The sequence below is a fragment of the Aotus nancymaae genome, unplaced genomic scaffold, assembly GCF_030222135.1.
Source record: "Aotus nancymaae isolate 86718 unplaced genomic scaffold, 86718_ANA_hifiasm-v0.15.2.pri h1tg000021l, whole genome shotgun sequence".
NCBI lineage: Eukaryota > Metazoa > Chordata > Mammalia > Primates > Aotidae > Aotus > Aotus nancymaae.
The window spans coordinates 15354460-15366974 of NW_026988433.1; the positions used below are offsets into that span (position 1 = coordinate 15354460).

At 43.4% G+C, this 12515-nt stretch overlaps 1 protein-coding gene across 2 annotated transcripts in view; it reads left to right on the forward strand.

Moving 5' to 3' along the window:
* Positions 1–12515, forward strand: part of KSR2 (kinase suppressor of ras 2) — a 517853-nt gene that overhangs the window by 208920 nt on the left and 296418 nt on the right. For both annotated transcript variants that reach the window (XM_064379757.1, XM_064379758.1), the window contains exon 4: positions 4831–5344. In XM_064379757.1, coding sequence (XP_064235827.1) covers positions 4831–5344 — 514 coding nt within the window. The remainder of the gene's footprint in view (positions 1–4830; positions 5345–12515) is intronic.

Sequence of the window (12515 nt, forward strand, 5' to 3'; positions counted from 1 at the left end):
TTCATTCAGGATGGGCAACAGCTTGTAATGTTAATGCCCAAAGCACTACTTTGTGGCTTTGTGGTGCAGTATTTGATTAAGACAGCTTAGGAAATAGATTTACTTTCTTAAACAGGCTTTACTTAGGCTAACTTGACAATGAGTTTGTATTCCCTGAGCAAATACATCAATCCAGAGCTTACTGATGTATTATTGGGTGATGGAAAAACTTATCTTAACTGGATTCTCTGTTCTATTCCTAGTTCTTAGAGCTATTTAGCTTCAGCTAAACGTCAGCTTCCTCACTGTACAAAGGGTGAGAATGGTAAAGCTGTCAGAACCGCTACACACTCTTTAAAGAGCAGATAATGATGTATTACCACAGTGTTGAGAATTACAATGCCAATAGCTAGCATTTATGATGCACCTATTGTGTGCTGAGAGTTGTGCTAAACATGTGACTTGTATTTGTGCATTTGATCCATAGTAGTTCCCGAGGTAGGTTTTATTGTCCCATTGCACAGGTGACAAGGCTAAGACTCAGAGAAGTTAGATGAGTGCCCAAGGTCACACAGCCATAAGTGGGAGGGAGTCAGATTTGGAGGGCAAGTCATCTGACTCCAGCGTTGACTCTTACTCACTGGGCTAACGTGTATGTGTCAATATTTAAGAGTAGATACTGTAAGGATGGTGACTTTGGCAGAGTGTTCTGGCAAGCCTGGGACGAGGGAAAAGGAGATCCTTTTGAAAAACGAGCCCTTATTTCAGCATCTATTCCCATTTGAATGATCTATGATGGCAGTTGGAGGCCCCAGTTCTCTTCTACAGACATCCTCATCCCCTGCTTGTTGAGGTGGCTGAAGTTTCAGGTTTGAATCTGGCTGCCGATTAGGATCTCTCTTGTGACCTTAGGCACGTCTTCATCTCTTTGCATCAGTCTCCTTACCTATAAAATGGAAATTAATATGGCCCTTTGCACACAGAGTTAAAAAAATTAAGTTAGATGTGAAACAGTCCCAATATAACAAGTGAAGAAGACAGACGAACCATTAAATATTGTCTTAACAACATTTTTTTTCCTAAAAAAAAAAAAAAAAAAATCCACCTCAAACCATCTGGAAGGTTCTAGAATCAGATGTTGACAGGGACAATGGCTAGGCTGTAGGACAGCATTGCCTTTTTTTCTTATCTCAATTTTCTAATTTTTCTGTAATGAATGTATAATAACGAAATGAGTTGTTTTAATTAAAAACGGGACAGTGAGTCAGTGTTCATGAAAGCACTTTGGAAACAGTGAAATGCGCTATAAATTAGCTCTTGTTACGGTCGTTTTAGTAATTGTTATTGTTATTGCTAGTCAGCCAGGAATTTCTTTCTGCCCCAAATCTTCTTCCTTGGCCCATGATGGAAGTGCCCACGTGGCTGCCTTCCTCTGGGTTCTGGCTGGTCTTTCTTCATTGACACCTGGCTGAGTTTTCTCCATCTTTGCTGCCACCACCCAAGCCAGAGCCCGCAACATCTCTTACAACTCCCTGAGATATCCCTTAATAGGCTTCTACTTTTCCCTACAGCAGCCTGAGTGATCTCTGAGAAATGAACTTTCAATCAATGCCTCCCTGCCTCAAAACTCTCAATGGCTTCCTGTTGAATTTGATATGAAAGCCAGTCTGCACCTTAGCCCATAGATCTGGCAGTCTGTTCTCACCTGTCTCTTCAGCCTCTCCTTGAGTGTCACCCCATTGTCACCACAACTTGGGAACACTGCTTTCATGCAGGCATCCCGGAAAGAGACCTAGGAAAGTGACTTCCCTAACTTAGATGGTTTTGAAGCCTGTACATTTGGTATTGTTTGGTTTTTATACATTTAGAGCTCTTAGCATGGAGGATGCAGAAAGGCTTTACATAGTTGCATGAGAGTCTATCTTTAGACCAAATTTGTATTTGCACTGTTAATATGGCAAATGAATGAAAAATGTTAATACACCATTGAATTTTTTTTTTTTTTTGTGACAGAGTTTTGTTCTTGTCACCCAGGCTGGAGTGCAATGGTGTGATCTCAGCTCACTGCAACCTCTGCCTCCCGGGTTCAAGCGATTCTCATGCCTCAGCCTCCAAAGTAGCTGGGAGTACAGGCACATGCCACCACACCTGGCTGATGTTTTTTGTATTTTTAGTAGCAATGGGGTTTCACCATGCTGGTCGGGCTGGTCTTGAATTCCTGACCTCAGGTGATCCACCTGCCTCGGCCTCCCAAAGTACTGGGATTACAGGTGTGAGAGCCACCGTGCCTGGTCTACCATTGGATTTTTAAATTTCTTTCTCTCTCTCTCTGTTTTTTTTTTGATTCAGTTTATACCAGGGCTGAAAACCTCAATTTGAATTCATAACAGTGGGGATTTTAAAAAGTGTCTATTCTTTCTAATAAGCTATTAGAAGACTTAAAAAAAAAAAAAGCCCTTCCTACTTCTAGGCCTTAGCCTGTATCATTTCCCGGCCTGGTGTGCTCTGTCCTTGGTGTGACGATGCCCTTCCTGTCCTTCACAGGCCAGCATGAACGTCACTTCCTTAGGAGGCTTTCCCTGATCACTCTACTAAAGTAGGCCCCCCGTATTCTTGTATTTTATTTTTAATTTCTAAAATGGAAATTTTTGATTGAAATAATTGTAGATTCACATGCAGGTGTAAGAAATAATACAGATATCCCTTCTACACTTTGCCCAGTTCTTCCCAATGGTAATATTTTGAAAACCATAGTACAGTATCACCAAATACAGTATCACAGAATATTGATGTTGATACAATCCACCAATCTTGTTCAGATTTCCCCAGCTTTATTTTCACTCGTGTGTGTGTATGTGTGTGTCTGTGTCTGTGGGTGCATTTAGTTCTATGTATTTTTCTTTTTGAGGCAGGGTCTCACTCTGTCATCCAGGCTGGAGTGCAGTGGCATGAACACGACTAACTGCGGCCTTGACCTCCTGAGGTTTAAGTGATCCTCCCACCTCAGCCTCCCAAGTAGCTGAGACTACAGAGTGCACCACCGTGCCTGGCTGATTTTTTTACTTCCTGTGCAGAGAAGGTCTTACTGTGTCACCCAGGCTGGTCTTGAACTCCTGGGCTCAAGTGATGTTACTGCCTTGTACATTTGGTATTATTTGATCCCAAAGTGCTGGGATTACAGTCACGAGCCACCACAATGGGTCTACTTCTCTGTGATCTGATCACCTGTGTAGGTTCATGTATTTACCACCGTCAGGATGCTGGAGAGTTCCAGCACGCCAGGGTTCCCTTGTATTGCTCTTCTCTCACCACATCCCCTTTTCTCCTACTCCCTTTTCTGCCATCCCTAACCCCTGGCAACTGTCAATCTATCCTCTGTTTCAAAAATGTTGTCATTTAAAAATATATATATAAATAGAGTCATGCAGTATGTAACCTTTTGGGGTTGGCATTTTTTGCTCAGCCTAATTATCCGGAGATTCGCCCAGTTTTTTGTATGCATTGGCACTTGGTGCCTTCTGGCTGAGCTGTGTAGCACATGGTTTGCGTGTAGAGGGAGAGCCTGTAGCCCAGGCTGGAGTGCAGGGCCGCAATCTTGGCTCACTGCAATCCTGCCTTCTGGGTTCAAGCAATTCTCCTACCTCAGCCTCCCCAGTAGCTGGGATTACAGGTGCATGCCACCATGCCTGGCTAATTTTTTGTATTTTTAGTAGAGACAGGGTTTCACCATGTTAGCCAGGCTGATCTCAAACTCCTGACCTCAAGTGATCTGCCCACCTCAGCCTCCCAAATTGGTGGAACTACAGGCATGAGCCTCTGTGCCTGGCCACCCATATTTATATCAATCACGTCATTCTGTTTATTTCCTTCCCAGCACCAATAACCATGTGAAATCCTTTGGTGAGCATGCTTTCTTGTCTATCATGACTCTGCTTTGGCAGAATGTAAGTCCAGGGGACCAGGGTCTCGTCTGTGTTGCTTTTGTGTCTTTCTCAAGCAAAGGGGCATAGTTGGCACTCACAGAATGTTTACTGGACAAATGCATGAATGAGAACATGGTGACATAGATCTGGAAGAAGTATGCGGTGACCAAGGAAGTGGTCAGGGAGGGACTAAGGATGAACTTGACTTCCTTGGAATTTGTGTATCTCACATGAGGGTTAGGTATTAAAATTTCCATGTAAGGGAAAAGCTATCCTTTAAAGTCCTTTAAATCACATTGAAACTTCCGGAACTGGGACCTTGGGAAACTCAAAAGGCAAGAATTAACTTCTTTGCTTTTCTGAGCATTTGGGCTGCGGGGTCTTCCCAGCGATGGGGCAGAGGAAGGCAAGGCTGTTGAATGGGGAATAGGGTAACAGGGTCAATAAAGGAATTGAATTCTTTTTCTGGAGGGGCCAAGTGGGGGTGGTTGGATTTATGCAAATATGCTTATGATGTAACGTGGGTGTGATGTAACATGCATATGATAGGATGTCTATATGATGTAATGGGCATATGAAATAGCATGCATATGATGTAATGTGCATATAATGTGACATGCATATGATGTAATATGCACATGATGTAATATGCATATGATATAATGTGCATATGATGTAACATGCATACGATGTAACAGGTATATAATGCAACAGGCCTATGATGTGATGGGCACATGGCATAATGTGCATATGATATAATTTTCATATGAGATAACATATATATGATGTAACAGGCATATAGTGTAACATGCATACGATGTGATGGGCATGTGGCGTAATGTGCATATGATGTAATGGTGTATATGGTGTAACTCGGCTGGCTTTCTCACGGCTTACCCATTGTCTCTGCTCTTTTGTTCCAACTCAGGAGGCAACCTTTCCAAACAAGACTGGACCATCCAATGGCCCACTACAGAGACGGGGAAGGAGAACAATCCCGTGTGCCCCCCAGAGTCCACCCCATGGATCCGCACCCATCTCTCCCAGAGCCCCAGGGTCCAGTCCAAGTGCATCCAGCACTATTGTCACACCAGCCCCACTCCTGGGGCCCCTGTGTACACCCACGTGGAGAGGCTCACTGTGGACACTTACCCAGGCTTGTGCCCGCCCCCGCCACTTGAGTCGGGCCACCGTTCCCTGCCCCCATCGCCCCGGCAGCGGCACGCGGTCCGCACCCCGCCACGCACCCCCAACATCGTCACCACCGTGACCCCGCCAGGCACGCCGCCCATGAGGAAGAAGAACAAGCTGAAGCCCCCAGGGACCCCACCGCCCTCCTCCCGAAAGCTGATACACTTGATCCCGGGGTTCACCGCACTGCATCGGAGCAAATCCCACGAGTTCCAGCTGGCGCACCGCGTGGACGAGGCCCATACGCCCAAGTGAGTGCACTCGGTGGGTGCCCTGGGGCGGTCCAGCCCTGGCCTGCGAGGGGCTTCGCCGTGGCCCCAGGAGCTGCCCAGGTCAGGGAAGCTGGGTACAGACTCGTGTTCCAGTCTCTGGTTGAATGAAAGATGGCTTTTTACAGAGGGTTCTGAGAAAATGAATAGAACAGAATTTCCCAGAACTGGTCATTTAAAAAATATGATTAATACTCTATGGCCTAGGGGCTAAGTCTGACACCTGGCCTGATTTTGTAAATAAGATGTATTGGAGCACACCCATGATCATTCCTTTATGTGTTGCCTATGGCTTCTTTTGTGTGACGATGGCAGAATGAGAATGGCCCACAGAGCTGAAAATATTTACCATCTGGCTTTTTACTGAAAACTTTTGCCAACCCCTGCAGAGTCTACCCTAGTGCTGCTCCTAGAAATAGGATACGAGGCATATATTAACCTTCAACTTTCTAGTAGTCACATTAAAAAGAATGAAAAGGAACAAGTGATATTGTCATAATACGTCATTTAACCCAATATATGAAAATGATGTTTTAACATAGAATCAATGTAAAATGTCATTAATGAGATATTTTGCATTTGAAAAAAATACGAAGTCTTTGAAACTGAATGTGTATTTTATATCCACGGCTCATCTCAGTCGAAGGTGGAAGGAAGCAGGACACACTTGGGAAATCGACAGAGGACCCCTGTTGGGGAGGGAGCAGGTGTGTAATGTAGGGTTAGGCAGGTTGCTGTGCTATTCACAGTAACCAAAAAGTAGAAACAACCTGGTCTATCAGTATATAGATGAATAAACACAATGTGGTCTATCCATACAATCCAATATTATTCAGCCTTAAAAAGGAAGGAACTTCTCTTTTTGTTGAGGTGGAGTCTTGCTCTGTCGTCCAGGCTGGAGTGCAGTGGTGTGATCTCAGCTCACTGCAACCTCTGCCTCCCAGATTCAAGCCATTATCCTTCCTCACCTCCTGAGTAGCTGGGACTACAGGCCTGTGCCACCATGCCTGGCTAATTTTTTTGTGCTTTTAATAGAGATGGGGTTTCACCATGTTGGCCAGGCTGGTCTCGAACTCCTGACCTCAAGTGATCTGCCCACCTTGGCCTCCCAAAGTGCTGGGATTACAGGCATGAGCCACCACGCCTAACCTGGGAGGAACTTCTGATCTATGCTACAACATGAGTGAACCCTGAAGACAGCATGCTAAGTAAAATATGCCAGACACATGAAAATAAATTCTGTATAATTCCACTGATATGAGATACCTAGAGTAGACAGATTCATAGAGGCAGAAAGTAGAACAGTGGATGCCAGGGCTGAGGGGAGGGAGAATGGGGAGTTATTATTTATCGGGCATAGACTTTTAGTTTGGGTGATGAGACGTTCTGGAGATGGATAGTGGTGTTGATTGTACAACAATGCCAGTGTACTTACTACCGCTGAACTTAATACCGTACACTTACAAATGGTTAAGATGGTAAATTTTATGTTATGTGTATTTTATCATCATTAAAAAAAAAAAGGCAGGATTCTGTAAGCTAGGGGTTGGCACACTTTTTCTGTACAGGGGCAGATAGTAAATACTTTCAGGCTTTGCAGACTATTCAGTCGCTGTTGCAGTTGAACTCAACTCTATCAGGTAGCATTAAAAACAGCACAGATCATAGGTAAACAAATGGGCATGACAGTGTTCCAATAAAACTTTATTTATAAAAACAGGCATCTGGCCCAATTTGGCCCGTGAACTGTGTTTACCAAGCCCTGTCTGAAGCTGTGGTATAGAGTGTGATTCTCTTTTCTGAAGCATCGGGAGTGCCATAAAGTGATTGACTTAGAACATGTGATTTTACAACACTCATATTCAAGTTGCTGTATGAAACCTAGCTTGGAGAGACAGAATGCATGTTTGAGACCTTTGAGGGTGAAGCAGAGGATAGATGCTTTTCTGATTGGAGTTGGGTTTGATTTGCATGGTTTTGTGAGAGCCACAGAGATTGGGGCCTGCTGAAACCTCAAGGTGAAGACATGGGGTAGAGTTACAGGAAGGCTGGGAGTGCAGGTTGCTAAGGTGGAAGGTGGAAGAGGCATTTGGGGTCTGCTTGCTACGGTGTGTTCACACTCTGTGCTTCTCCCTGCACGCTTCCCAGTATGCACCACCTAGTAAGGCAAAACTTGATCAGAAAGCCAACTCTCCAGACACATCATCTTTTTTCGTTTATTTGTTGTTTTTCAAGACAGAGTTTCACTCTTGCTGCCCCAGGCTGGAGTACAATGGTGCAATCTTGGCTTGCTGTAACCTCCACCTCCCTGGTTCAAGCAATCCTCCTGTCTCAGCCTCCTGAGTAACTGGGATTACAGGCATGTGCCACCATGCCCGGCTAATTTTTTGTATTTTTTTTTTAGTAGAGACGGGGTTTCATCATGTGGGCCAGGCTGGTCTTGAACTCCTGACATCAGGTGATCCACCCACCTCAGCCTCCCACAGTGCTAGGATTACAGGTGTGAGCCACTGTGCCTGGCCTCACATCATCTTTTAATCTGCAAGATGGTGGCCAAGTGAGAGAGGAAGCCTTTTGGTTTTTAAATGTGATCTTTTTCCTAGACCCCTGAAGGATTTATTCTGCCTGGATAGGGCTGAATGGCCCACTTCTTCAGGGTCTTCCAAATTGACTTGGCCATCTTTAGTTCTTCTTGGAATTTGTATATCAGGACTCAGGTGGAGTTAAGCTTTGCCCTTCAGGTTTCTTCTGGCTTAGTTATCAAGCTCCTCACTTCCTCAAGGCTGGTAGTTCCTTGGCCACCTTGGGGGATGCTGTGGTTCATGGCAAGGAAGCAGTAGAGAAGAGGAACAGAGTGGTCAGTTTGGTGATGTGGAAAATGCCACGGGACCATTTAGCCTGGGACCATGCCTCCAGGTTCACAGGGATATTAGGGAAGCAGGCCTGGGGGTGTTAAAAAAAACAAAAAACTAAGAAACAACAGCAGCCTGAACAATGTCAGCAGCAGGGGTCATGGATAGAAGTGAATTCTGACCAGGATTTATAGAGGAGGCGTTCGTTGAGGAGAGTCTCAATTATTAGACTTATAACAACAGTCATCATTTACCTGGGTCTAAACTAGTTCCGATTCTGCCAGGAAGTAGCCTTTTGACCTTGGATTTAACCTCTCTGAGTCTTAGCTTTCTCAGTTGTGGAACCAAGAGGTTAGAACACATTTGTATTTTTAAATTCGTGGTCATGACCCATTTGTGGTTGGTAGCATCATTTTAATGGGTTGTGATCTGCATTAAAAAAATGAAATAGACTAGCCTAGACTAGGATACATTGGAACACATTGCGTATGGTAAGCGTTTTAGCGTTGTTTTGTAAAACTTGTTTCAGATAAGTACAGGCATCCTTCAGAGATATTTTGAGTTTGGTTCCAGACCACCATGATAAAGAACCTAAAGTGAAGCACACAAATTTTTGGGTTTCTCAGTACATAGAAAAGTTATGTTTTATACCATACTATAGTCTATTAAGTGTGTGATGGCATTATGTCTTAAAAGACAATGTACATACATTCATTTAGAAATATTTTAATGCTAAAAAGTGCTAATGATCGTGTGAGCCTGCAGTGAGCCATGCTCTTTGCTGGTGGAGGGTCTTGCTTCGATGTTGATGGCTGCTGACTGATCAGGGTGGTGGTTGCTGAGGTGGACTGACTGTGACAATTTCTTAAAATAAGACAGTGCAATTTTTTACATAGACTCTTTCTTTCATAAAAGATTTCTCTGTAGCATGTGATGCTGTTTGATAGCCTAGTAGAACTTCTTTCAAAATTAGGGTAAATACTTTCAAACCCTGCCACTGTTTTGTCAACTAAGTTTATGCAATACTCTAAATTGTTTGCTCTCAATTCAACAATGTTCAAGGCATCTTTACCTGGAGTAATTCCATCTCAAGAAACCACTTTCCTTGCTCATCCATAAGAAGCAACTCCTTGTCTATTCAAGTTTTATCATGAAATTGCAGCAATTCAGTTTCCACTTCAGGCTCCACTTTTAATTCTAGTTCTCTTGCTATTTCCACCACATCTGCAGTGACTTCCTCCATTGAAATCTTGAACCCCTCAAAGTCATCCATGAGGGTTGGAATCAGCTTCTTCCAAATTACTGTTAATGTTGATATCTTGACCTCCTTCCATGAATAATGAATGTTCTTAATGGCATCCAAAATGGTGAATCCTTTCCAGGAGTTTCTTTTTTTTTTTTTTTTTTTTGAGATGGAGTCCTGCTCTGTCACCCAGGCTGGAGTGCAATACAGCAATCTTAGCTCATTGCAACCTCCGTCTCCTGGGTTCTAGTGATTCTCCTGCCTCAGCCTCCCGAGTAGCTGGGATTATAGGCGCCCACTACCATACCTGGCTAATTTTTGTATTTTTAGTAGAGATGGGGTTTCACCATGGTGGCCAGGCTAGTCATAAACTCCTGACCTCAGGTGATCCACCCACTTTGGCCTCCTAAAATACTGAGATTACAGGTGTGAGCCACTGTACCCAGCATCTAGAAGGTTTTTATTTTACTTTTCCCAGATCCGTCAGAGGACTCACTATCTATGGCAGCTATAGCCTTATAAAATGTATTTCTTAAATAATAAGACTTGAAAGATAAAATTACTCCTAATCCATGGGCTGTAGAATGGATGTATTAGCAAGAATGAAAGCCACATAATCTGCTTGTGCATCTTCATCAGAAGTTTTGGGTGAGCAGGTGCACTATTGATGAGCAATAATATTTTAAAAGGAGTCTTGTTTTTTTTTCTGAACAGTGGGTCTCAACAGTGGACTTAAAATGTTCAGTAAACCATGCTGTGAACAAATGTGCCATCATCCAGGCATTGTTCTTCCATTTATAAAATACAGGCAGAGTAGATTTAGCGTAATTCTTAAGAGCCCTAGAATTTTTGGCATGATAAATGAGCATTGGCTTCAGTTTAAAGTCCCCAGCTGCAGTAGTCCCTAACAAGAGAGTCAGCCTGTTCTTTGAAGCTTTGAAGTCAGGCCTTGACTTCACCTCTCTAGCTCTGAAAGTCTCAGATGGCATTTTCTTTGACTATAAGACTGTTTTGTCTACATTGAAAATCTGTTCTTTAGTGTAACCACTTTCATCAATGATTTTAGCTAGATCTTCCGGATAACTTGCTGCAGCTTCTCCATCGGCACTTGCTGCTTTACTTTGTACTTTTATGTTATGGAGTCAACTTCTTTCCGTAAATCTCATGAGCCAATCTCTGCTGGTGTCCAGATTTTCTTCTGCAGCTTCCTCACCTCTCTCGGCCTACATAGAATTGAAGAGAGTTAGGGCCCTGCTCTGGATTAGGCTTTGGCTTAAGAGAATGTTGTGTCTGGCTTGATCTTCTATCCAGACCACTAAAACTTTCTCCATATCAACAATAGGACTGTTTTATTTTCCTGTCATTTGTGTGCTCACGGAAATAGCACTTGTAGTTTCCTTAAGGAAAATAACGTTACCTTTGCCTTCACAACTTGCCTAGCTTTCCTCTCATTTCGACTTTTGACATATCTTCCTCACCAAGTTTAATCATTTTTAGCTTATGATTTAGAGTGAGAGATGTACAACTCTTCCTTTCACTGGAACAATTAGAGGCTATTGTTAGGTTATTAATCGGGCTAATTTCAATACTGTTGTGTCTCAGAAAATAGGGAGGCCTAGGGAAAGAAGTGAGATGGGAAATAGCCTGTTAGTGGAGCAGTCAGAACCCATATAACATTGATTGATTTACTTCACTGTCATATGGGCACTGTTTGGGGCACCCCAAAACAATTACCATGGTAACATGAAAGATCACTGATCACAGATAACCATAACAGATATAATAATAAAGAAAAAGTTGGAAATATTGCTAGAATTACTGAAATGTGGCACAGGGACATGAAGTGAGCTCGTGCTGTTGGAAACGTGACACCGATAGACTTGCCCAATGCAGGGTTGCCACAAACCTTCAATTTGTAAAAACATGTGATGTCTGCAAAGTGCAGTAGAGTGAAGTGCAATACAACAATATATGCCTGTATGTCCTTTTCTTTTTCCCCCGCTGGAGGCTCTTCCTACTCTGAACAGCTTTGATGCTGGAATAAACCCCATCAGGGAGTAGGTGAGAAGGTTTGAGAAGTCTTTACCCTCTATTCTGTGAAATGTAGCCAGAGATACTTCCAGAGCTATTCAGTGTATCCTGGTTCCAGTTATCTTTCTTTCCTGTCTGGGTTCTTCTCTCCTTCAGTCCTTTGTCCTGCTGGGAACCATCTCTGTGGTTAACTTGACAGTATTCAGTCTGCTTTTATTTCCTCTTAATGAAATGAATCTGAGTTTCGGCAGTCACAGATCTTTGTGAACAGGATACAAAGCTTTCAAAACTGTTGGTTCCTGTGATTTTTCAAGCACACAATACCAAAGGAGGTCTTGGGTTGGAGGAAGGCAATTTTTTTTTTTTTGAGATGGAGTCTTGCTCTGTTGCCTAGGCTGGAGTGCAATGGTGTGATCTCGGCTCACTGCAACTTCCACCTCCCGGGTACAAGGGATTCTCCTGCCTCAACCAACTGAGTAGCTGGGATTACAGGCACCCGCCACTATGCCAAGCTAATTTTTATATGCTTAGTAGAGACAGGGTTTCACGATGTTGGTTAGGCTGGTCTCGAACTCCTGACCTCAGGTGATCCACTCATCTCGGCCTCCCAAAGTGCTGGGATTACAAGCATGAGCCACTGCACCTGGCCAAGGAAGGCTATTTTTAGGCACTTTGTCCTTGGTGCTCTCAGGCACACCCTTGCTGGTGTTTATCAGATGATGTGTTCGGTTTTTCTGCCTGTCCCCAGTAGTATCTCCTGCACCTTTTCAGAATGAGCATGACAAGAAAACAAGAAAATAATAGCCATAGCATGTCTGTCATCTCCATTGGGAAATTTGCCATTTAGGTATGTTGGAATATGTTAGAACTGCTATGATTAGTCTAATCGAAGCCATTTCCCCTGTTTTATGTTCATTCTCAAAGAACTGCTTATTTTCTTCTTTTCCTTTCTTTTTACTTTTGCATTTAGTATGTGGTTTTATTCCTCTGGCATTCCTAACACACACACACACACACACACACACAC